This window comes from Silurus meridionalis, chromosome 1, assembly GCF_014805685.1.
Source record: "Silurus meridionalis isolate SWU-2019-XX chromosome 1, ASM1480568v1, whole genome shotgun sequence".
Classification (NCBI taxonomy): Eukaryota; Metazoa; Chordata; class Actinopteri; order Siluriformes; family Siluridae; genus Silurus; species Silurus meridionalis.
This window is the reverse complement of record NC_060884.1, coordinates 7,743,468-7,770,213: the sequence shown is the minus strand read 5'-3', so window position 1 is coordinate 7,770,213 and position 26,746 is coordinate 7,743,468. Positions and strand designations below refer to the sequence as shown.

The 26,746-nt window shown below is 41.7% G+C and overlaps 1 protein-coding gene across 5 annotated transcripts in view; it reads left to right on the top strand.

The window, feature by feature from the left end:
- Positions 1-26,746, top strand: part of agap1 (ArfGAP with GTPase domain, ankyrin repeat and PH domain 1) — a 142,860-nt gene that overhangs the window by 71,407 nt on the left and 44,707 nt on the right. For 3 of the 5 annotated variants that reach the window (XM_046845842.1, XM_046845834.1, XM_046845818.1), the window contains exons 3-11: positions 677-764; positions 3,385-3,399; positions 5,508-5,593; positions 6,308-6,449; positions 7,000-7,134; positions 14,539-14,666; positions 15,193-15,348; positions 15,638-15,730; positions 25,722-25,826. In XM_046845842.1, the coding sequence (XP_046701798.1) occupies positions 677-764; positions 3,385-3,399; positions 5,508-5,593; positions 6,308-6,449; positions 7,000-7,134; positions 14,539-14,666; positions 15,193-15,348; positions 15,638-15,730; positions 25,722-25,826 (948 nt within the window). The remainder of the gene's footprint in view (positions 1-676; positions 765-3,384; positions 3,400-5,507; positions 5,594-6,307; positions 6,450-6,999; positions 7,135-14,538; positions 14,667-15,192; positions 15,349-15,637; positions 15,731-25,721; positions 25,827-26,746) is intronic. The other 2 variants (XM_046845849.1, XM_046845826.1) reach the window with 1 other exon arrangement.

Here is a 26,746-nt window from a genome sequence, read left to right as displayed (position 1 = left end):
TTTTTCCTTTTGTTGTCCTCCGATTCTGTGCTCTGCATATTTTTCCCCGTTCTCTTATTCTGTTCCCCTGGTCTATGCTCTGTATTTTTTTCTGCTGATCTCTTCCTGATCTCCTACTGATCTACACAGATCAAAATTTTGAGATCACAATCAACTCATAATAGTAAATCAGCTGCAGTCAGTCATTTTTTTTTGATGTTTTAGATTTTTTTCTTTTTATAAATAGTCATCATTTCATGTTATGATGTCGCCAATGACGCACAGCAATAATTAAAAAAAAAGAATGTACACAAAATCCACAGTGTTCCTCAGGAGGTGCACATTTTTACTCTATACACACTGTAGGGCAAATTGTGGGCTGTTTGAGGGTCTGTGAGAGATTGGAAGCTTCTCCAGTCAATACAAACACAATATTTACACCTTATCACACGAGTATGATTACAGCTCTGAGAGTGGATGAGTCACAACTGGCTGAATTGCAGACAGCGTGAGTGAGTTTCAGTAACTGAGTGACACCACACTGTATTTACACGTCCTTCTGTCGGTTACTCGCTCACGTCTCATTCTGTACGGATCTGCTACACCAGATCAACTGTGATACTGCATACTCCTGCCTTTGCACATTGTATATACAATCATTATCATGTTAACTTGTATGTGTGTGTGTGTGTTGTAGGGTATTGTGGGGAACTTGGCCAGTGGGAAGTCTGCTCTGGTGCACAGGTATCTGACTGGGACTTATGTTCAGGAAGAGAGCCCAGAAGGTAATCAGTGTGTAACGATATATTGTGGTGTATAGGGTGGTGAAGAAAGCTCTGTTCTCTCTCTCTCTCTCTCTCTCTCTCTCTCTCTCTCTCTCACTCTCTCTCTCTTTGATGCATATTTTTCCTTCTTTCTCTCTCTTTTTGTCCATCTTCCTCTCTTGTCTTTACCTGTCTCTCTTACTCTTATGCACCCCCTGATATGTGTCTGTCTCTCTCTCTCACTCTCTCTCTCTCTCTCTCTCTCTCTCTCTCTCTCTCTCTCTCTAAAACATGTGATTCTTTCTCTATCTATTTCTGATACATTTTTTTTTCTTTCTTTTTGTCCATCTTTCTCTAATACATCTTTACCTGTCTCTCTTTCTCTGTTGGATCTCACACACACACACACACACACACACACATGCACTTTTTTCTATTTCTTTTTCTCTCTCCCTCCAAAGCTGCTTATATTCTCCATGTATAATTGAGTGTGTGTGTGTGTGTGTGTGTGTGTGTGTGTGTGTGTGTGTGTGTGCGCACGTGCTTGTGCGCAGCATACAGACAGATTCTTTGTGATATGCTTCCATCATGAGGCATCTTGAAGGTGTGTGTAAGGAGAAAACTAACTGACTGACCCTCTGGCGAATACATTTTAGGGAGAATTTGTGTTCTATTTTTGCGTTACAGCGTTGTAATGCAGTGATTGAACACAATTTCCCCTTAAAATCTTTTTGCCGCAGGGTCAGTCAGTTAGGTACTGGCCACTGACTTTCTTCAGCCTCTCTCAGTGCTATAAAAGCTCAGGCGTTGCATACCAGTGGTCAGCAGCGAAATCACTCCGGGGGAAAAAGATGTCAGTGTGTGTGTGCTCAAGATTGTAGCAGCCGCTGCCAAAAAGAGCAGCAGGTGACATGAGAGGCGGAACCGTGCCTGATTTCCTCCACTGATCCTACTTCCTGCCTTTTACTGTTATGTCATAACTAACTTTAAAAACAAAATTGCAGCGCTGCTGTCTCAGTAACCTGACCCAGTCTGATAAATGTGTTCTCTTTCTCTCTCTTTTTTTAATCCTTGCCTTTCTGAGTTTACAAATAGACTGGGACAGTTTTGGTGTAGTAACCCCAAACCCCAAAACCACTTACTAGCTCTGCTCCAAACGTTTAGCTGGAGCCTGTGCTGATGTGAGACAGCCGTACAAACGCTTTTACTTACACACACCATGAAGGCTCATAATTTTGAGGAAGATTTTATTGCTAGAGAGAGAGAGAGAGAGAGAGAGAGAGAGAGAGATAGTGTGAGTGTGAGTGTGTGTGTGTGTGTGTGTGTGTGTGTGTGTGTGTGTGTGTGTATGGCCTTCAGTATCCCCACAGTATCCTTACTGTATCCCTACAGTAACTGCACACTATCCCCACAGTATCCCTAGAGTATCCCTGCTGTATCCATACAGTATCCCCGAAGCATCCTTACAGCATCCCCACAGTATTGCTGCTGTATCCTTACAGTTAACCCCACATCTCCACAGCCATCCTACTGTAATCCCACAGTATCCCTACTGTATCCCCTACAGTTTTCCCACATTATCCCTACAGTATCCTCTCAGTAACCCTACAGTAACCCTGCTGTATCCCCACAGTAACCTCTCAGAAACCCCACAGTATCCCTACTGGATCTCGAAAGTAGCCCTACAGTATCCCCACAGTATCTCTACCGTAATTCCACAGTATTCTACAGTATTAATGCTGTATTCCTTTTGTATTCTCTCTGTAGCCCAACTGTATCTTCACTGTATACTCATTTCTTTATTACATGTCTGAACAGCCATCTTCTATCTCTCTCTCTCTCTCTCTCTCTCTCTCTCTCTCTCTCTCTCTCTCTTTCTCTCGCATCTTAGTAGCCCCGCTGTATCCCTACAGTAGCCTTACACTATCCCCAGTCACCCTAGTGTATCCGCCCAGTATCCCTACAGTATCTCCTTAGTATCCCTATGGTATCTCCACAGTATCCCCCACAGTATCTACAGTATCCCCCACAGTATTCCTACAGTATCCCCCACAGTATTCCTACAGTGTCCCTACAGAATCCATGCTGTATTTTTTCTATATTTCCTCTGTAGCCCAACTGTATCTTCACTGTGTACACATTCCTTTATTACACATCTGAACAGTCTCTCTCTCTCTCTCTCTCTCTCTCTCTCTCTCTCTTTTTCTCCTGGTTTAATTTTTTAATTCTAGATCATTGTTTTTTTTCTCCTATTCTTTAATTTATTTTTTTTTTCTGTCATTTTCTTCTTCTGTTATTTGTCTGTTATCTCTCTATTCTTCTCTCTCATTGTTGTGTGCTACATGGCACATTGTACAGGTGATGTTCAGCTGAACTGAAAGCCCTCATGGCATGTGAAATGTTTGAGTCTCTTCTAACCCACAGCTTACTGTGCAGTTACACTCAATGAACGATTATCTCTGACTCTCTTATGTACTTATTAAGTCTGTGTTTGTTTCTCTGCGCACACACACACACACAACCTTTTTGCTGAGTTTAATTTGTGCTGTTATGACTGTGCATGTTTAACTGGCTTGCCTCTTTTGATTTTTGCTTCTTTTTTTATTTCTCTGCTCTTTCCTTGGCTGCCACTGTTTACTAGCTGACGTGGATGCAGGTAATGACTTTCTCTTCCCCCCCACCTCTAACTTGTTTCCCCACACTATATGGACATAAGTATTGGGACACCTAACTTTTCCAGTCATATCTGGGTCTCCCCAAATTGTTACCACAAAGCTGGAGGCACACAATTGTGTAGAATGGCTTTGGTTGTGGTAGCATGAAAGATTTCCTTCACTTAAATTAGGTGACCCAAATCTTTTCCAGCATGACAATGTCCCTGTGCACAAAGCCAGCTTCATGAAGATATAGTTTACATGGGTTGAAGTGGATCTTTAGTAGCCTGCTATAGAGCTCTGGCCTAAACCCTATTTAACCTTAAGATGAAGGGGAACGCTGACTGCACCCCAGGCCTCCTCAGTACCTGCTTTTACTAACACTTATGTGGTTGAATGAGCACAAATCTCCATAATCCAAACATTTTCCTTTAAGAGTGGAGGCAATTATAACAGCAAATAGGGACTAAATGAGGAATAAGATGTTCAGAAATCACATGCAAATCTTATTTAGGTGTCAACAAACTTTTGTCTATACAGTGGATATCACTCCTTCATTATTCTGTCTGTCACCATTGCTGTGGGAATGCTCAGTCTTTCCACACAAAAGGAGCGGGTTTAGGCGTGTAGCCTCTTTTTTTCGTGGCTTGGCTAGATTCAGGGTTTTTGCCCTCTGTACCCTTCTGAAATAGCAAACGTCCCATTAAAACGTTTTGCTCTATTCTGGTTGAGAGTTATTATAGCTCCAACACAGCAGCATTTTCCTGCTCCTGCCAGATGAACTAAGGAAAAAACAGCCACTATAAAGGAGGTCTCGCGACACCCATTCAACAGAGTCTCCCTTTCTCCTTCACACTGTTCCTCAGTAGGTCTGTTCTTTGCCATTCATTTGCCATTTTTCTCCATTTCACTCATTTCATCATGGTATTATTGTAAAATTGTCAGAAGTGCTGGTAAAGGCTAAATGATCTGAGACTTTTAGCTCTGAGCCTTGTATCTTGATTAAAGCTGTCCACACTGAGCATTTACACAGTATGGAATTGAGTTCGTCTTGTTCTTTTACATTGACTGGGATGAAGTGATAAAGCAGTGTGATGTTTCCAGTGTAACGTATGTCTTTGCAGTATCTAAAATCAGCTGAGGTCACCCACGGGGCTTGTTTGTCTAAGATTGTAATTAGTGAGTGTGTGTATCTATAAATTCCTTTCATACGTTCTCTCTCTCTCTCTCTCTCTCTCTCTCTCTCTCTCTCTCTCTCTCGTTCATCCCGGCCTCCCTGCCGTACTTGGGTTTATAAATAGACGCTCCCTCAGCGTGTTCGCCCTTGCCTCTCATGCCCTGACTCTGCTTCCTGTTCCCACGTGGGGAGAAAAAAAGTCCAACCGTCATTATAAAAAACCAACAGGCCATAAGCAGCTCTAAGCTCCGCAACTCAGAAACTGCCAGACTGCAGATCATTTCCAAAACCGATACTTCAGACAGTCCTTATTTTTTATCCTCCTTAACGAGAGCTCTGAACATCATGTTCAATCTGAATGCGTTGCATTAACCCCCCACCAAAAGTCAAGGATGTTGTTTTGCATTAGTGTTAGTATTTATAGGTTTTGAAGATTAATTGGCGTTATATTTGATCGTTGGAACTAACAGCAACCCATACCGATAGTTTACCGATAGCTGTCATTAGAAGAGCGGCCTCTAGAGGCGAATCACTGACACCACATGCTGTTTATTTTTACACGTGTTCCCTCACTCGTTCACTCTGGTCTTTCCAATGGCCACCACTCACAGCATACACAAGGGCTAGAGTTTCATTGGCCACCAGCACTTTTGCTTCAGATGAACCTACTTTAGTACAAACTTAACCTTAGGCCTGCATTTCATTTGTCCTGCTCACTGAGAACACCACAGGACATTTTAACCGCACGGCATTTCCATATGCATTCGCTTTTCTGTTTTAGAAAAGAGGAGCCGAGTCTTTCACAGTGAATGTAGCCATTATTAAAAAAGATAATCATCCATTTTTTAAAATCCATTTTCAGATTAATCATGCAATTCTATCCATCTGCTATTTTTACTTTTTTTCAAATGAATTGCTCTCTTTGTCCTCTAGGTGGACGCTTCAAAAAGGAGATCGTAGTGGATGGGCAGAGCTACCTCCTCCTTATCAGGGATGAAGGGGGCCCTCCGGAGGCTCAGGTACATCTTACAGCCACACTTTTCTCATGCATTTTTATTATTATACAGCTTTTCTTTTATAATATAAAAGCATTCACTTCAACTGTACGGACGAAACAAATCACCTTCCACAAGTTAAACCATCACAAGGCCGACATACCAACCATCACACTTTATTCATATGAGTTCTGCATTTTAACATCACAGTATGCAAATCTAAAACATCCCAAAATGAGCAATTTTCCCAAACCAAAAAACCCCAGATGAGACTATCGGCATAAATCTGGAACGATTGACAGGCACGCAGATGTGATGAACTTCCATTCCCCCTCACATTAATTATCTTTAAGCTGAAGCTGCTGATTGGAATTTTCTGCTTAAAAGATGCTTCTCTTTCACTTTCTGTCACAGTTTAAATTATGCACTGGGATTTTCTCAGTGTGCTCACACAATCAAATTGTCTAGGAGTTGGAGCTGTACCTGAACCAACTTCTCCTAACTCTAAACCTCAACATTAACCTACAAGACATGTTGACATCTCGACCTGTCTGAAACGCACACTGGTGCCTCCACCCCCGGAAAACTCAAATACAGGGAGCCGGAGCAGATCCATCTCAATCACCTGGACTTTTGGTTCTGTAGTGAGGAGGAGGTGGATATTTTGGCACATTGAACACATGAATCATACAGAAAAATATTTAAACTTGCTTTCTTTTTTTGTTTCCTGTTTCTCAGTTTGCATTGTGGGTGGACGCAGTGATATTTGTCTTTAGTCTAGAGGACGAGATCAGCTTTCAGACCGTATATCACTACTATAGCCGGATGGCAAACTACCGCAACACTGCTGATGTGCCCCTGGTGCTAGTGGGAACTCAGGGTGAGTTTATATAATAGTTGGTGTTTATGGGGATTCTTTGCCTTTTGAGAGCTTTGTTTTATGCTCCATAACTGCATTAATTGAAGAAAAAAAAGAAAAATATATAATGCTCCAGTCAGAATAATTTAACAAAAAACTGGCAAGCAGGAAGCTGTTCTGACCAGAAACAATGTCGAGGTTAAGATGTTGCTAAATCTGTGGGAGTACTGTGATACTGTGGCTCCCTCTATTGGCTGAATGGCAGTACTGCAATAAATCACCATCTTGCACCTTCCAAATGTTTTTTTTTTTTTTTTTTTTTACAGTATTGGTAAATGTTAAATTAATTGCCTTATTCAAATCCCTACACATTACCTTTAAGAGAGCCATAATCCAACTGCATATTTTATTTAATATGTTTATTTATATAAACGCCCCAATTGATAAAGTTTTACGAATGAAAATACACTTTTGCTTACAGACAGTAGAGGGTGCCAAAACCTCCTATTAGTTTTCTGTTTTTGGTGGTAAATGTGTGCTTTTTTGTCTTGTGCTAATTTCCTGTGTTCAGATGCTATAAGTGCAGCTAACCCCCGCGTTATCGATGATGCGCGAGCACGCAAACTCTCCAACGACCTGAAGAGATGCACATACTATGAAACCTGTGCCACCTACGGTCTTAACATAGAGCGCGTCTTTCAGGACGGTAAGTTTTTTTTTAATATATATTTTTTGAAGGTTTTTACAGAACTGTTAAATGATAAATTTAAACTGTTAATTTAACAGAAAGATTAATAACAATCAGAAAGAGCTTTATTGAAAGTATGTTTGCACTCATGTTGACAGAAGCTTCCAGTTGCACTTTTTTATTAATAAAAAAAAAAACGAATTATAATAATATTAAAATAAAGAATAAAAAGTTATTGCACATTTTTATATAGAAAAATAAATAATTGCACAGAAAAGTACTGATTTAGAATAGTAAAATGTAGTATTGCACATATTTTTGTTGAACAATGGGAAAAGCATTTAAGTGCTTATGAGATTTCCTGGGGGAAGAAACTTTTCCTGTGCCTGGCTGTCTTGGTGCTTGGTGCTCTGTAGCGTCGGCCAGACGGCAAAAGTTCAAAAAGCACATGGCTTGAATGGTGAGGGATGAAGTGTTTTTTTTTTTTTAGCCTTTTTTCTCACTCTGGATGTATTCATCCTTTCGAACCGTCATCTGTAAGGGGGCTTGTTGTAGCGTAGCTGCATTAATCGGATATTAAACGACGTGCACACACAGCTGAACATACAGGACGTGTCGGTGAACTAAGAGCTTTTTATTTGCAGTAAGAGGGTCTGGGTGAACCCACCACACAAGCGCGACGTGCTCTAAATATCGCCAGGGATCCATTTACTGCCATAGAGTGTAAACTAATTAATCTGGGCTTATCATTTTTAATTGTGCAGTAATATTTTGACCGCCTATTGTAGACGTCCTGAATAACACCAAGGAATAAAATCATTTAAGTGTCCAGCCAAAATCAATACAATATTCAAATCTAATAAGTGGTTACGATGATTTCAAACACTGTAACAAGATGGATGGATGGATGGATGGATGGATGAATGAATGCCACACACACCCTGGCTTTATAGACCCTGGTTGGGTTCTGTTGAGAGAATCCTTATTTTGAGAGCCACCATAATAGAAAAGTCATCCAGGAATATACTAATGTTTTAAATGATGTATAATAATATTTAATGATTGATTATTTCTTTAATATATAGCCCTTTTTTTTTCGATTGTGTCCCTTCTTCTGGATAAGATGTTTTTGTTTCATTTGTGCAGCATAAAAACAGAATTAAATGTATGATTTAAAAAAAATACTTTTAAAGAGCTCAACTAATGTGAGGTGAGGAAACATCTTACTGTGTATCGTTGAGAGCCAGGACAGAACATTAGAGCTGGATTGAAGTTCTACAAGCAAGAAGCATGTCGATCTGTAATGAGTGCCGTTTTACTCCAGGGTTATGGGTCACTTTGAAAGATATCTGCTTTACCCACAGCGACACTAGCCCATCATCACCATCTGTGAACTCATGTGTATGTTAGAGGCAGCAACAAATTATGGCAACTTAAATTAGAGCTCTATAGCAGAAGATCTAGGGTTAGATCTAGGGTCCATCCCATGTAAAGCATACTGTATTTTCATGGAGCCGACGTTGCACACAGGGGCATTGACATGCTGAAACATGTTTTGGCCTCCTAATTTATTTTTTATGCAGCCACATCAAAAAACATCTTGTACAAGTGTGCCTTCAAGTTTCTGGCCTTCTGACCAATAGGAATCGAGCATCCGACAGTGCAGTTGTGCAAGGAGAAATGAAAGTGTAAAATCGAACCGTGCCGTGTGCATTTTATACACTAGAGGGAGCCAAGTGACAACAAATGAGTGCCTAATCCTATTTTAAATATGATAAGCACAAATACTTATTAAACATGTAGGGGTTTGGAATTAATGTAATGACGGTATCTAGTAACGTTTGCCGTATTTATAGAGTAAATCAGATTTAAAATTTAGTTTTTTGGCTTTTTTGTGTGTGTGTGTTTGTGTGTGTGTGTAAGATACAGTAGCAGATGGGTGACAGATTTCTGTCTTTGGGGTAATTAAGTAAAGGAAAAAAAGAATTTGACAAGGGTTTTGATTTTATTGTGTCTGTTTTGCTATAATGTAGTATGTAGTGTGCGTGTGTGTGTGTGAGCGAGTGAGTGGCCATGGCAGTTTTGCAGGCAGCTGTGGAGGAGAAGCTTGGCGGTCTGTACAGTGCTGAGCCCTCGGCCCAGGAGGGAGATTTACACTCTAAACGCTCAGCCATTATCCCCTTAATTATTACACTGTTGGCCGCAGCCAAGTCCGCTATAATTTAGCCGTGTGCGCACGCGTGTGTGCGCGTGTGTGAGAAAGTGAAAGGAATGGAGGGTGTCTGTGTGATTCGCCAAGCTCATCAAAGCAGCTCCAAATGAGAACAAGAAAAGGCTAGGTTTCTTATCGTTGCTGACGCCGTCTCCTCGTATTTGTTCTGCCATCATCCTCAATTAATCACGCATTCTAATTATGCACTGTAGCGGAATTCATAGACGAGTACCAGAATGATTATTTTAATGTTTTGTGTCGCTTTCAGTAGGTTTTTTTTTTTTTTTTTTTTTGGCCCAGGGGTGCACGTGTGTGTCCATGTGCAGCCACACACACACATTTACAATTTTCATTTGCCTGACTTGGGTTCATTCCTGCATCAGCGCGACACGGCGGTCGTAATTACCGCGCACATGACCTTAATTTTGCGATGCAGTCTTGGTCCGTTTCTCCTCCACAGGCAGGGGAGAGCGTCTGTGTGCAGCGCGAGAGTCACGCTTAAACAAAAATAATGAGCTGTTTAATGACATCATCCCCTCGTTAGATGTGCTCCGGCTGCATCTTTACTCTCTTATTTGCTCTGCGGAACATCCTAAAGCTCTAACCTTTCCACATTAGCCTTTCTCTTTTCATTTAAAGTTGTGCGTTCCAGTCTTCTGCAGGTTTTTATTTATTTATTTTTTTTAGCCCCCCCAGAAAGCTTAAAAAAAATAATGTATTTCATGTAAGAATATTAGTGCAGTCTTTTAAACATGAATGTTTGGGGTAGACTAATTAGGGTCAGGGAATATGATGATATATCAATACTGTGATCATTTATGTCACAAAACTGTAGATTTTTATGTTTTTTCATTAGATAAAATTTCAGATAGATAGATAGATAGATAGATAGATAGATAGATAGATAGATAACTATTAATCCCTGAGGAAAATTGTTTGGTTGCAGTTGCTAAATGAAAAATATATAAAAACTATTTTCTTTAATAAATATACATATTTATTTATATAATAAGTGAACTGAAATGTGTAGCAGCAGTGACAACACATGGCAGAAATGTTCAGACTACGATAATTATTATAAAAGTTATTGTACATGTAACTAATTATTATTGCACATAATTGCCCAAGACATTAACGATATGAGTGTGGCATAAAATACCTCTAAATAAAACTATATCTATATTTTTATATATATATATATATATATATATATATATATATATATATATATATATATATATATATATATACACAATCTATACACTCAGATTGAAAAATTATGAAGGTATATATACATATATATCACTTTATTCATTCCAGAGTGAAATTAACATTTTGAAATAAATGTTTAATCTATAACATGTAATGGATATTTATTAGTAGTATTATAATAATAAACATACAAATTGCAAGGCAAATATGTGGTTACAATGCCTTCACGATTCACCATGTGATATTTGTGTCAAATTCTCAACTTCTAATATTGACCATTTAATAAAGGGGCAGGTCATCCAGAATGCAACTGTTAAACCGAATCTCAGAAAATAAACTTGTTTTCTGCATGTAGTTTATGCTCCTGATATTTGATTCAATTGTCATCATCAGTTTAATAACCCTTTAGGGCATAAAAGTCCACGTAAACTTGGCTTGCCGTGCTACAGGACGGCCCTGGCTGGCCTTTCTCTCCTTATAAATGATCATTGTCGGTAGTGGAGCGCACAGTAATACAGCGGCTTCAAATTGTAAATCAAATAAGGCAGGCCAGAGAGTTGCAGCAATCCTGGAATGCCATTGCATGAATAACAAGAGCATTAACCATTAAAAATAATTGGCGTAGTAGTTATCTGCATTAAATTTATATAATGGAGCGTTTATGGGACGGCCAGTTGACAAATGAAGAGCCAATTTATTTACTCAGGGTCAGCCAGGGGTTTAGCCCAGTGTTTGTGTGTGTGTGTGTGTGTGTGTGAGAAAGATTGTATATGAATGTTTTTTCCATACTCTATATCTGTGTGTGATGTGATTTGAATTGTATGTGCATGTGTGTGTCTGGTTTTCGGTTAAAGGTGAGGAATCTTGACATCTCCCCCAGACTGCGTCCATCAGCGTACTAATTTAATTATCCTAATTACCCCCCCTCCCCTTGCTAGCAAGTCGGCCGCGGTGTCAGACTCTAGGATGGAGAGCTTTGTTAGTGCACGCTAACTACTAACGAGCTCCGCTGTGCAGTCTGCCCCAAACCCCACACACACACACCTCCTTCTCCCTCCCCCTCTCCTTCTCCCTCTCCGCTTTGGCCTTTAATGTCCTCTGATTATGTGCCGTTGTCACTGTCATATACTTTTATTGGCGTAATTAGTTTCGTTGTTGTCGTCGCTGTTTATCGCTCACCGCTGGCCTCTCAACACTGGCTTGTTTGCTCAGTCTGAGAAGTAACTTTCTCATACACAAATTAGGAAATTGTGGGTCAGCTTCTGAGATGTGTATTAATGAGTTTAGTGTTCTCTAGTACAAATCTTTCATTTCGAAGCTCTGTGCTCGGTGTGTACAGTAGGTTTGTACCAATATTTCTTTATTAATCATAATGATAGGTCCCATAATTAATTTTTTTTGGAAGCACTTTGGTTTTACACAACACGAAAGTGCAGCTGAGCTGATGACAGTGTAAATAATAGTCATGTAACATTTTCACACAGAAAATTACAACCATTACCTGCTGGGGTTTTTTTTTCCTTCATCAGAAGATATTTAGATGGACATTTCAAAATTGACAGTGAAACCTAAAAGTATTGGCAGGCCATTTATATATAATCATTTTCATTATGCCTAACAATCTAAAATATGGTTAATGTCCGTCCTATGAGCCAAGTGTTGAGAACTTGCACCATATGGAACGAAAGTATCGGGACAGCTGACTTTTCCAGTTATACAGTTTCTTCCCCAAACTATTCCCTTCACTTAAATTAGGAGACCCAAACCTGTTCCAGCATAACAATGCCCATGAGCATGCACAAAGCCAGTTCTATGATGATGTGACTTGCATGGGTTGGACTGGAAGGCCTTGACTGGCCTGTAATAGAGTTCTGACCTCAACTCTATTGAGCACCTTTGGGATGAATTGCTGACTTCGTCTCAGGCATCTTCACTTTACATCTAATGACTGATTGAGCACAAATCTCCACAACTGCGCTTCAAAATCTAGTGGAACATCTTCCCACCTAAATGTGGCATGGGATGTTCAAAAAGCACAGTCAGGTGTCCACAAACTTTTGTTCAGGTAGTGTAAGTACATGTGTATTAGGGTTAAACTTACTGCTACATGAAAGTGTCACCACTGTTGTGTACATTTCTCGAGATCATCAGTAACGCGTGTTACACATGTTAACATGAAGCTGTAACGCTGTCTTTCTTACTAAATCCCAGTGCAACCTCCATTCATTTTTAAAAACCTGTTATCTTTAGTGTCTCGTGCCTTTGAAAATAGCTGCAGTCTGGATGTAACTCTAATGTGCGGTTAATATCTGTTGTAAGCGTTGGCACATGGCGTTAACATGCTAGTGTGTGGTGTAATTATTGAGTGGTAAGTGAGGTAGCTCTCTGACCTTTGTGTTGGATCATCTGCCAGGCTCCTGCTCCCTCCAACTCATTAGTTAATATTTATAGCACTCTGCTGTTAAGCAGCCTGACAGCAGCGTAATAAACTCAGCAGGGCGCTCCTCCTTTCCCCCCCTCTCCCCTGTTCCTTATCCTTCTCTCTCTCTCTCTCTCTCTCTCTCTCTCTCTCTCTCTCTGCTTCTTCTTTCTGACATTCTTTCCCTATCTCCTTTATCCTTTCCCGTATACCTTTACATAGTATAAGTGCTGTAAAAAGAACAGAAAATGACGAGCAGTACTGCACCGTACGCCTCTCGATATGGCTTCAGTTTCGGGTATTCATGATGCTATCAGTTTTTCTTGAGTAAATCAGCGCAATACAAACAGCAATCCCTTGCTTCCTTGTCGACTCGAGGTGTCATAAATCTGATCAAACGCTAGTCCTTTCCCGCCAGGATAAATGGCTGCCGCTTAACCGCGGGAGCCGAGATTGATGGGTAAAGTTAAATTGCATTACTTGAATAGTTTAAATATTTAACCCAGGCTTATCATAAGTGTTCTTAACAATTAAAATAAAATATAGCGGCGGACTTGCAAGCCTTCGTGGTTTTTCTGGTGCGGTGTGGACATAAGGAGTGAAGTTATGGTGGTCATCGTCTGCAAGGAAGCATTGGCTATGGTGCGGATTAAAAGTATTGCAGGTTATCATTATTAGACTGCATGTAGTGTCTAAACACACAGTTGTGAGGTAGTGTGTAGCAGTGTGTGTGTGTGTGTGTGTGAGAGAGAGAGAGAGAGAGAGAGAGAGAGAGAGAGAAGTGACGTGACTGCCCTTGGACCGAAGTCTCTCACCTGAAGGTAAATGTTTATGGCTGACTCATCGTTAAAGCTCAGCCTTTAATAGATCCAATTAAAACAATGACTTCATTTCGTGGGGAATGAGACTCGGCCATGTTTATTGGGAGGACAGTAATTGAGTTCTGAGGATTTTTTAACCCTCACCAGGCCCAGGATGCTCCAGCCAGGAAAACTATTTTTTCCCTGTTTAAAAGCCGAAAAACAAGAAAATCTTTTATTCTCGATGAATAAACGTAAATATTGTTACAAATTGCGTGTTAGATGATATATATAAAGATATTCAAATCTGTTCTGATTGCTACTGTGGCTGTGGAGGAATACTTGAGGTGAAGCCTGAGATCAATGCAGCTGCTAGGGAGAAGATGACTGAGCGCCTGAACATCAGCGCTGCACGGCGGTGGCCGATTGCCCGTTGATCGATAAGGGCTCGAGGAGAGCAATTGATTGACACGGCCATATCGCCTGCGCCAATAGCGCTCGTCGGGAGGCTTTGAGTAATGAAAGCTGTGTTATAATAGTTAAATAATGGCCTTGCCGCGGGTTCGCCGGCTGAGCGATGGTAAAATTAGAGCCGCGGGTCAGCACTGCTCGACAGCTCCTTACGAGAGGTAATGTAGTGGACCAGTCCGAGTAGGGAAAACGAAAATGTCAATGTGAAAATCGTTTTCTTTTTTTTTTTTTGCCCGTCTAAATCACTGGCTGTCTCAGATCCGATTTCGCCTTCTGTACATCTGACGCGTGCTGTGTTTTATGTTCAGTGGCTCAGAAAATTGTCGCGAACCGGAAGAAGCAGCAGCTCTCGATCGGGCCTTGCAAGTCCCTCCCTAATTCTCCCAGCCACTCCTCTGTGTGTGCTGCACCCGTCACTGCGGTACACATAGCTCAGGTAAGAACACATGCACGTGCACTTGGCATCTCACACTGCTGTTTCTACTGCATGCAAGAATTCTTGTTCAATGATGCGTGTTTGTCATGACATCATTTCCAGATACTCATTATAGTATTCTTAAATTAAAGTAGCATATTAATGTTTTGGAATTATTCTTAATTTGCTATAACTAAGTTAAAAGCTTGGTATCTAAAAGGTGGACTTGAGGAGTCAGTCTGCGGTGAATTGGCAATGAAGCCTCATCTGTTTTTACAACTCACATCCGGTCACATGCGTTCCAGCTACTTCACTTGTGTTTCCCACCTCACATCATCTTCAAGCTAATGTACAACAATAAAAACAAGTGACAGCTCTTTATTCCCAGTTTCTGTCGTTCCATTGTCCCAGCAGTATCATGTGACCACGCTTGCTGTTGGTGTTCTTTGTGCTGATTAGACTCTACAGCTTGCACTTTATTGTCGGTAGGTTGCGATCAAAGGTATGACTCCTGTTTTTTCTCTGTCTCTCCGGCGCAATATGACAGACCAGTAATGGAGGAGGCAGTCTGAGCGATTACTCCTCCTCTGTACCCTCCACTCCTAGCACAAGCCAGAAGGAGCTCCGCATCGACGTGCCTCAGACGGCCAACACTCCCACGCCAGTCCGGAAACAGTCCAAACGCCGCTCCAACCTGTTCACGGTCAGTCTTGATCCCATGCACATGTCTGTTCATATAAACATATTCTTATAGTCCATTATGTTAGTTCAGATGTCTGTATACTTCAGTGCATCATAAATTGCATTAGTTTTGGTGTAGTTGCTGGGTGAAATCGAATACCAGGCTTTATGTGAAACAGCACTGGGGTCATGTCAAGGTCAAGAAGACCCGAGAGCAACTCTAGTTTATGAAGGTGTCGAATTAAATCAGCAGCTAGCTTGCTTTTTGAAGGGAGGGAAAAAAAAAAACGTGTTCTCTCCTCCCTCTGCAGTCTCGCAAGGCAAGCGAACCAGACAAGGAGAAGAAAGGACTCGAGGGCCGAGCGGACAGTATCGGAAGCGGCCGCGCAATCCCAATTAAGCAGGTAGGATCCAGCCCGGCCGTCTGCGCTGCGATAATTGGTGTCCAGGGGCGGTGTATTGTGAGCCAGGGAGGCCTGTGATCAGGACTCAGACCCACGGTGGGCCTGTTTGAAGCCGTCTCCTTGATTAACGGCAAAAGTGTGCACTTGACATCAGTTAGTGCAGGGATCTCCTGTCTTTCGAAACAAGATCATTAGGATAAGGAGTGGGAAGGGATTTCTGTCCGTCTCTCTATCTCTGTCTCTCTTTCCATCTTTTTCTTCCTGTGGAGAACAGAAGGGAGAGAGAAAAAAAAGCTAAAAAGGACCTTAATGAAGTGTGGACCGAGGGTCAACATATGGACCCATCCCCCCCCTCAAGGCCCGGTTCTTCTTCCAGCCGAGGCGAACACTTTGATTAGACCGTTGGCACTGCAGCTTAAATCTCCCACCACAAATCTCCCACCACTCTTTCCTGCTGCGCTCTGGGAGAGATTGTTTGAGTTGGCTTTAATTTGTCACAAACAACAGGAGCGAGCGAGAGAAGTGGGGGAGGGGTAGACATCCTCCGCCACGCATTTCAACTGGAGTGTAAGAATCAGGTAATTAGCACTGCTAATCGTGCCCTCTCATGTCGGCGTGGCGGCCTTGTTTGTAATTTTCTAATGAACAAATTGTGCCTCTGATTAGCGCTCCCTTTAAATGAGATCTGTGTTCATTAGTGCGCCTCTGACACCCTTTAGCAATGTTAGCACACACCACAGAGGCGCTTTGCAGGAGAATTGTGAGCTTTAGTTTTCCCGATGTTCCATCAAGGCCGCCATTCATGTCTCGGCAGAACAGCGACGGCTCCTGGGCAGAATTCAGAATTTTGACTTTACACTAAACAAAACTTATGTCATAATTTTTATTCTTTATTTAAATGCTAGCTACGCAAATCTAATTTTAAAGTCCAGTTTATATAAGCGTAACATTTGGGATATAATACGAATTGAGGTGCAGCATATGGATTTGCACTTAAATTTTTTGTGCTGTATGTATTTACAAATGCGATGTGATACGATTCACCCCTATTACGCTGCAGCTTGATTCGAGAAAATATGATGCTATACAATTCAAAATGGTACAGATAGTTTGCTTTTATTTCTTTGGTTCAGACAGACAGCAAATCATACTTTTACTTAAGTGTCTTCTGACTTTTAACACGTGGCCCTTTCACAAACACGCCTTTCTTCTACTTCTTCTTTCGGCTTCTCCCATTAGGAGTTGCCACAGCGGATCACTCGTCTCCATACCCCCCTGTCCTCTACATCTGCCTCTTTCAACCCAACTACCTGCCTTTGTAGTGCAAAAAAAAAAGAAAGAAAATAGATTAAATGAAACCAGACATTCTTTTACTGTTCTGTCTCCTGGAAGATGCAGCTCTACCTCTGCCATGTTAATCTGTATTCTATGTGAAATTCACGTAGCAGCAGTGTGTGCCGAGAGAACACGCTCGAGAAACAGTTTAGCGACGAGAAATCAATCTACATATAAAATATTAATCACAAAATTATTGGTCACATTCAAAATAACAAGAGTATAGTGCATTCACTAATAATTAATTATTTTTTACCAATACAAATAGGTTAGAAACGATCAATCAGAATAAACATGCATACTATTTTAAATCGTAACTTTTATGCCAATGCGAATCTGTGAATCTTACCACCTCTAATATATGGATATAATGTTGCAAATCAGAATGCGCCATGTAAAACTGATTTCTTTTAGTTTTGGAATGTGGTATTTGTGAACTGCTAGTAGAGCGGCCTTGTGGCCTGTTCAACACGAAGACGTTTTCGGGACGGAAGATGGTTTCTACCCTCTTTCATTTTAGTACTGCAAATCCCGAATAGAAGTTCAATTCAATTAATTTTTATTTGTATAGCGCTTTAAACAATGGACATTGTCTCAAAGCACATTTACACAAATATGGTGATAAGAAAGAACGAATATGAATGTTTTTTATAAGTGTAAGTTTGTCCCGAATGAGCGAGCCAGTTACACCATTCCGAAAATTACTTGTTGATTTGTTAAACATCCCATTCCACATTTGGTCCCCATTTACTGTTATTATACACTCAAATCTCCTGGAAAGATGTTCCACTAGATTTTGGAGTGTGGTTTGTGCTCAATCAACCACAAGGGCGTTAGTAAATTCAGGTACTGGTGTAGGTGAGGAGGCCTGGGGTGCACTCAGTGTCTCAAAGAGTGTTCGTAAGGGTTGAGGTCAGAGCTCTATAACAGCCCACTCAAGATCTTCCACACCAACTTATGTAAGCCGTATGTTCATAGAGCTGGGTTTGTGAACAGGGGAACAGGTTGTGTAATGCTGGAACAGGTTTTGGGTCTCCTAGTTCAAGTGAGGGGAAAATGTATTGCTACCACATCGAAAGACCTACTATTGTGTGTCCCCAGCTTTTGTGTTAACAGATTAGTGAAGAACCAGGTATGGCAGGAAAAGACATTTGATTCATGTTCAAAAATGTTTAAGCGGACAGGCAGTAAAGTTTGATGTCCAGTGCACAAATTGGTTTTTATAGCAATGATGCAGGAAGAACGTTACTTTGCTAACAATAAAATATCATTGAGGATTGTGTATCTAGTAATGGTTCTAAAGATATGTGCCATCGACTACTAGAGATTAACTAGGTGTTATCAGTCCTGACTCAGGTATTCTTATATATTGAATTGTTGGTTGTTCGTATCACACATTTCCGATATCAGGAGACACTTTGTGCTGCATTTCAGCTGAAAATAAACTCCAGTTTGAGGCTTTGTGTATTTTATAACCACGCATGGTAGCGGTTTATTTGTTTGCTACTTAGTTTTGTAGATTGCTTCCCAAGAGGTCGGGTTCTGAAGAGGTGAGTTCTCTTCATCTATGAAGCAGCGCGTCGTTTATTCTGGTGCACATCCGGTTGACGGCTGAGGCCGCGTGGAGTAGAGCTGGCAGATGGGGAGGCTGGACTACATGGCTTACAGCTGTATTGTGCTACAGAGATGATCAGCAGTGACAGGAAGAGTGTAATGAGAGCTCGGTGGCATTTGCTGGCACAGCGATAAGAGTTGTGTACGCGATGCATGTCCAGCGCCGCCTACGATTTGGAAGAAATGGGTTTTGCAATGTTTTGCCTGTATATAAATGGTGTTTAGGTGTATATTGGAAAGAGCCTTTGCTTTTTATGTAGTGTGTGTGTGTGCATGAGTGTCATGGTGGGCTTGGCACAGAGCCTTCTTTCTCGAGCATCTCTCAGTCTCTTGACACTGCAGGTCTGTAAACGAGGGATTAATTTCTCCAGTGTCATAAGGAGCCGCTACACGCCCCCACCAAGACATATACACATACTTATGCGGATGAGGGAGCTTTTCGGTGCCAGACTCTGTCATCTCATGAGAAGATCAATCAGTGGACTGCATACATCATGTCTCCCTGCTCCCTCCTGCGCTGCTCACGGCCTGCGCTCTCCTCCCGCTCTCCATTTAACAGCCACGCCATTATGTCATCTAATGAGCAGCATGGACATCAGAACTGTCCAGGGTTCTGCTTCAGCATCTTTCAGCGCAATATCATTATGCATGGTTTCTGGATCTGAAACAAACAGTTTTAGAGAGACAGGTAGTGTATGTAAATGTAAAGTTCTACTCCCTGATTTATATTTATTACAGTATACTGACTTCTCACCTTCTCACTTGTAGACAAATTAATTCCCCCTGAGCAAGTTCAAGGTCGCATCGAGTTTCAATCCTGTCAGCTAAGAAGAGGAAGCTGAGGCGACACAAGACAACAGGCTAAATGGAACTGCCCATTGATAGTGGATGTGTGCATAGTATTGCTTTAGCTTTTCGTTCTCGACTGTTCAAAAGGTCCTTTTTTTTCCTTAAGGTTCTTTATGCCAGGATGCTTTTCTGCTCAGCGCAGCTGTAAAGAGTGGTTATTGGAACTACTACATCTTATCACCTCCATCCAGTCTGGCCTTCCTTTTCTGATGCCTCAACAAAATCTTGTATTTTTTTTGTCCCATTTCCGTTGTGTGTAAACTTTAGTTCAGCAGTCAAATACTTAAACTTCATCTGCCACAAGACACAGGAGGCACAGGCCAGCATTTCGACACTAATAGATTTGACCCTTCTGCGCCAGGATTTCTCTTGTGAATATGCACATGTGGCGTTTGATCTTCCTTCATACCATAAAGTCTTAATTCGTTGCAGATTTATTTTAGTTGGATAGCCAAAGAATCTCCATCCATTCTACTCAAACCACTCTCCTCTTACTGGTTTTTAATTTTTAATATCAACCAAGAATGAAACCTAGAATCTATCTGTTCTTTACCTTTTCTGAGTGTTGTGTTGGTGCAAACTTTATTAGTGAAGCTACAAGAACCGATTTTTCCTGCTTGGCTTGTTGTCATATATACGACATGGGGAAATGTGGTTATGATGTTGGACTTTTGATCGGAAGATCATGATTTCATGGTTTACCGATCCACCAGGCTGCCAGTGCTGAGCCCTTGAGCAAGACCCTTAAGAGTTTTTCACTCTTTGCTGTAGTTTATTTGTTGCTAGTGAGAATCTTATTACCAGTTATTGTTTCCTCTTGCGCTGAAGGTTGACTCTGAGCTGAGATAAGACCTTTGTAGAAATGGCTTCGTTAGAACCTGCTCCTCATTAAAATGGTGCAAGCGGGGGCCGGCGGTAATGAGGCTGGGGCGGGCTTCCACTCGGCACCAATTAAGCTGAAGAGGAGCGCTGCGCCTGCCGTCGGCCCCACCGAGGGGGTGTGCCAAGGTCAGCGGTGGCACCTGGACTTACTGCGAGCACTCCGAGCTCTTCCAATCACCCCCTTTAGCTCTGACCCCCCCCAACTACTCTTTGTTCTTATTGACTATAAATGTGTGTCCGGTCACGGCAGCGATCTCTGTAGTGTTTGACGGACAAGTGATTGCCCGTTTGTTTAATTATTTAGTCCTGAACGTTAGCCCCACCGAATTATTTTGTCTAGTCTTAGTTACCCAGACGTGCTTATATTGAAAACGACTTTGTTATTGAGTTGTCGAGCGTTTTGTAAGACTGCTAACTACTGTTGTGATGGTCGCCAGCTTTGTTTACGGACCCTGCGCGACTCTGAGCGGGTCGACATCTGTTCCGCGTTCTTAATTAGCTGATAATTACAGCAGAGAGGTCTGCACCAGCCTTTGTCAGGCGCCTGACAGAGGAGTTTTTTTTTTTTTTTTGCGAGAGCATTACAACAAATTAATGTCAGCAACTTGCGCTAATTGAAGGATGCTTCGAGCTGGAGAAGAGAACAGCAAGAATAGGCTGTGGAGCAGACATGATTGTTTGGCTGTTTTGACTTCCTCACCCATCACTCATTCTCATAACAGAAGCACGTATCTTTCTGTCCGATTTTTCTCCTTCATGGCCCTCTGTCCTTATTTTTTTAAGGTCCCGTTTGTATGATTTTAAAGCATCATATATCTGAATCTGAAGGAATTCTTATGCAGCATTTTATCATGTGCGCCCCTTAAACCTCTTTGCAAAGTCTCTTCATCATAAAGGGAAATGAGTGCCGTGGTTGTAATTGTGTGTTGCGGTGCATGGATGGGCGCTGAGCTGTGCGAATTTGACAAAGTTTTACCCCCCTCTGAGCAGTGTGCTCTATAAGGAGTTAAATTGGATGGTTAATTCGGGTGTTATTTACCCTGTAATTCATTAATTTGGCCCTGCCATTGGCAGCGGGCAGGCTGTAATTTCACGCTTCGCAATAAAAGATGTCTCATAATCTGCTTCATTTAGCACCGAAAGAATTTAATGAAATTAACTGCAGCCCTAATTAAGACGGTGAATATTAAAGACCCGCTATCAAGCCTTTAACGATTGCGACGCGATCCGCCTTCCGCCGGATTAAAAAAAAATCATTTCCCTGGGAAAGGTTGTCACCGCTCCGAGCCATTTTGGCCAAGACGGCAGGTTTGTCATGCGAGCTGACTTAGTGCGAATGAGATTTTGCTTTATTTTTTTTGTTTGTTTGTTTGTTTGTTTTGTTTCTTGTAGTCATAGCGATGGTCTTTATATTTGTTTGGCTAGATTTCTGAGAGATTTTCCACCAGTCATATCTTTGCCGTCTTCCATTTGACCTTGATGTGACATTGTCACTGTTGGGGAGGTATTGCTCGGCAGGACGGACAGCTAAGCTTCATCCAACACTGAATTAAAGTGAATCGTTTCATTGCGGAATTCACGTTCCTTGGCAAATTAAAGTAACGGGACAGAAAATTGTCTGACATTTCACGGGCTGCTTGTGTCCATTTCTGTAGTGCTTATTGAAAAATTGTGCTCTGTTCAGTGTCTTTCTTCCACCCCCCCAAAGAAATCGGTTAGTTGGGCGTACGGTTGTCAGCGGTTTTGTCAGGATTTGCTCAGGACATCAGCGGTTTAGGCATCTGTTAATGATAAATGTCCTGTGCAATCAGGGCCTCTTGATGTCTGCGCCGGCCGGATCAGATGCCCAGAGTGATAGAGCACCTCCGGCGTCGGACAGATAGCCCCCTAACCGGTTCCCTCACACCACACAGAGGGACTCTGACAGGCCCGGAGGCATGTGTGTGTGTGGAGATGACATGTTCAATTTAGCCCTCTGTTCTCAGGCTTCCCCTAGAACAATGAACCGGCATCTGGGTGGACGTCTGCCTCTTTGTTGGACAGTTATCTCCAACGTGGCCTCCTGCTTTTTGTTTCGGAGTGAAGGAGGAGATAGTGGTAACGAATCTCGGGAGCGTTCATGGAGGAGGTTAGGAGCTTTTGTTGGGTTTGAGATCAGTCTTTCACAAACACAAAAAGTGGTGTATTCGATCTTCGTCAGTTGATCACTGAAGTCACTATATTATTATGAATCTCCATTCATTTGCACCTGTTCAGCGCCTGTCGATATTGACGTAGCAGTAAAGAAGCAGTAAACGGTTTCAAGTGCCGGTGTTGTTAATGCGCGAATAAAAGCTTGTCAGGGAACAGAAGTGTAGTCCGGCCGAGGAACGCGCAGGAAGCACTTTTATTTATCGCCCCCATTTCTCTGGGACGGAGAGACCTTGCAGCCTGTCACACCGTGGCAGGTAAAATAGGGGCAGGCGGGGTGTCACCGGCACCTGGCACCTTAAATAATGAGCGGCGACTCCCATCAGCGAGCCGACGTGACGTTCAATTAGACTCCCATGCAAAATGATCGCCTGTCATTTTCCTAATGAATGTGCGATAGCAGCGCAGGAGGACATCACGGCCACTCGGAGCAACACAACAGGCCTGCTGAGAGCTCCGTCGGCAAACAATCGCTCTGTACTCTTCCGCACGCTCTCGCCATCATTCTCTTACTTCCCTCTCTCACTCTCCTCCTCCTCCTTCACTCGCCCTCTTTTACACAACGCTTTTCTGTTCATGCTGTCTGTCGTCTTCTCTCAATCTTTCTCTTTCTGCCTTTTTTTCTCACATTCTGCCATTTACTTTCTGCCGGAGTTTCCCTCTCTTTCTCTGTATTCAACTTTTACTTTCCTTATACCCCCCTCGCTCTCCTTCTTTCTCTCCCCCTTTCTTTATTCTGCCTTTTTCTCTTTCTTGGTTTCTTTGACGCTGTTTCCGTCTCTTTCTCTGTATTCAGCTATTACTCTTCCTTTATTCTCTCTCACTCTCTTTTACACAGTCACACTCATACATTCTGATGTTTTCTTTCTTTCTTTGTATTCATCTTTCACATAATCTTTTCTTTATCCATCTCTCTCTCTCTTTATTCTCTTTATTCTACCTTTTTCTCTATTCCACTCTTATTCTGCCAATTTTCTCTATCTTTCTGAATTTTTCTTTCAATCTCTATATCTGTATTCTTATACAGCTTGCTTATTACAGCTTGTCCTGTTTTCCTGTCTTTCTCTTTGTTTCTGTCTCTTTTCTGTTTTGATCTTTTAATCTGTATTTCTCTCGCTCTTTGTCACGCCTGCATTTATTTCTACATCTCTCTTTATATCACTTTTTTGGCCAGCTCGCTCTTGCAGGGTTGCTTTGTGATTTGTGTTTTCTCTATCTGTTTACCTCATTCTTTCTTTTTCTTAGTGCATATCTTTTCTTTTTGTTTCTCTCAGTCTCTTGTTCTCTTCATTTCACAGTCCTTTTTTTTTCCTTGCTTTAATTTTTCTATATATTATAGTCTCCCTTGCTTGTTTCTTAATCTGTTTATCTCTTTCTCACTCTTTCACTGTGTATCTTTCTTTCTTTCTTTCTTTCTTTCTTTCTTTCTTTCTTTCTTTCTTTCTTTCTTTCCTTCTTTTTCTGTAAATTTTTTTTTTTCCTTTTTCACTTTCACCATCTGTTTTTCTTCTTTGTTTTCTATCTTCTTAGTTTCTCTCTGTTTAAGTTGGTTTCCTGCCGCAGTGGAGAACTGGTAGGATTGGGAGAAAATGGCACAAAAAAAAAAAAAAAAAAAGAACAAATCCCAGCAGGCGGTTACTGAATTTGCCACCTAACGTAATAATCATCTGTCTGGTGCAGGAACAAAAAATATTCGCACTGCTGCTTTAACTGAGGCACATTACAGCTTTTACGCTAGACTGATCCCAGGATATTCCTTCTCCTTCTCGTAGATTAAGCTTTAAATAGTCTGAGGCAACAATTAGCCTGTTATCACTCGTTCATAGAGCAAGAAGCACAGCAAAGTAAGTGTCAGGCAATTCAGTGCATCATTTCTTACACTTCCTTTTTAAGCTTTGTTTAGACACCAATTACCACCTGAACTGCAGCGGGTCTGTCCGTGTGTGACACTCGGGGAAATGGCCGTTTTATGATGTTTGAGTGATGGAGAGCAAATCCAGCTCCCTGCTTCATTTTGTGTGTGGCATGAGGCAGCTGGGTCACAGACTCTATTAATATCCATCCTGTCTGCGTGTTAATGTTTAACAAGTCCAGCGAAGTGACACGGCCGCCGCTTAATCGCTAATCAGTGCACGGGTTTTATCCCTCATCTCCTCTAATCAATTTGGCTGAACCGAGGTGTGGGCGGCCGACCCTTAAACAGCCACGTGAGAGGAGAGAGCAGCTCACGACGCATCTGTGTAGGCTCACTTTCACCAAATTCTAGAGTCAAGTGTTCGATGAATGTGCGTTTCTGTTAGCAGTTGATTGTGATGTTGAACCCGACTGACTGCAGTGTTTGTTCATCCTTAGACCATTTTGATGCTGCCGAATAATGTAGCACTGACTTTTCCAGTTATATGTGGTTCTTCCACAAACTGTTACCACAAAGCTGGAGGCAAAGAATCGTTTAGGACGTCTTCATGGGCTGTAGCATAACCGTTTCCCTTTAAGCTAGGAAACTTAAATCTGTTTCAACGTGACACAAAGCCAGCTCCATAATGATATGCTATTGCTATAAAGCTCTGACCTCGAACCTGGATGGAAACCTGTGGGATGAATTGTAACTTCAGGACTCCATAAACTAAATAAATACCTGACTTCAAATCCCAGCCACACTAAGCTGCCCCATAGATGCTCAGTTGTATGAGGCAGCTTAGTGTGGCTGGGATTTGAAGTCAGGTATTTATTTAGTTTAAGGAGTTCTGGAGTTACAATTCATCCCACAGGTTTTCATTCAGCCACAAGGGTGTTTAGTAAATTCCTGAGACCTGGGGTGCAGTCACCATTCCAATTCATCCCAAAGGTATTCAGTAGGGTTAAGGTCAGAGCTTTATAGGAGGCCACTCGTGCTCTGCCTCTATATCTTCTACATGGTACTGCCTTTGTGTACAGGTGCATTGTCATTCTGGAACAGGTTTGCCTCCTAGTTACAGTGAAGAAAATTATTCCCTATAAAATGGTGTGCCTCCACCTTGGAGAAGAAGCAGATATGGTTGGGAAAAGTCAGATGTCCCAATAATTTAGTCCATGTAGTGTATTACTCTGTCTATAACCTATTGTTTGTATGTGTGTGTTACAGGGAATGCTCATGAAGAGGAGCGGCAAGTCGCTGAATAAAGAGTGGAAAAAGAAATATGTGACACTTTGTGACAACGGAGTTCTGACTTACCACCCAAGCCTACATGTAAGCACCCCCCCACCACACACACACACGCACACACAAATACACAGACATTTAGATTTCTGCACGGCTTCAACGCTGGCATGATCTGTGCATCCATGCTGTTAATTACCAGCTCCCTCGTCTCCTGTTTTCCATGCGGCTGGCACCGATGATGTGCCGTATTAAGCCATAACAGCTCGTCTTAATTGCCAGCTTGGCTAGTGTTTCACACACGTAGGCATGATTAGACATCCTGTGCCACTTCATCACTTGTTCTCTCCTCTGTCTACCCTGGAACACATTCAGACTGATTCGAGTCTCGAGTTGTTTCTCTGACTTGCGCTGGAATGAGATTGACAGATGCGTGTGAAATGAGGGAGAGCAGCCTGGATGAATATTAGAATGTGATATTTGTCGTGGTATAGTATTTGACTCATTTAGCATCGTTTTAGTTTTTATTATAATTCGCTCAGCATTGCGATCAAGTTTGCTTACAATATTTAATTGAATTCAGTTTTATTTGTAGAGCGCTTTTAACAGATTTTCCAAAAGCAGTTTTACAGAGATAAAGAGGTTATAAAGTTGGAATGTATAAGTTTAGCACCTATTAGTTTAACTATTATTAGTTTGTCCCTAATGAGGGAGCCAGTGGTGCCTGGACAATTAAAAAGCTCCCTGAGATGGTATTAGGGTTGCAGAGGGATGGAAAAAAATGTTGTTGCACAAAAGCTTACACACAGGGTTAAACATAAAGTTTTGTAATATTGATGTAATTTACATGAATAATCGGCAAAATGTCAAAAAAGTTTACTTATTTTGTGTGTGCGATGCAAGAAATGAGTTGTTACGCTATGGATCAATGCAGAGTGCATGTAGGGAGTAAAAGCCCTGCAGTAAGTGTGCTGTGTGCATGTGTTGAATGTGCAGGGTCGAAATTGAAC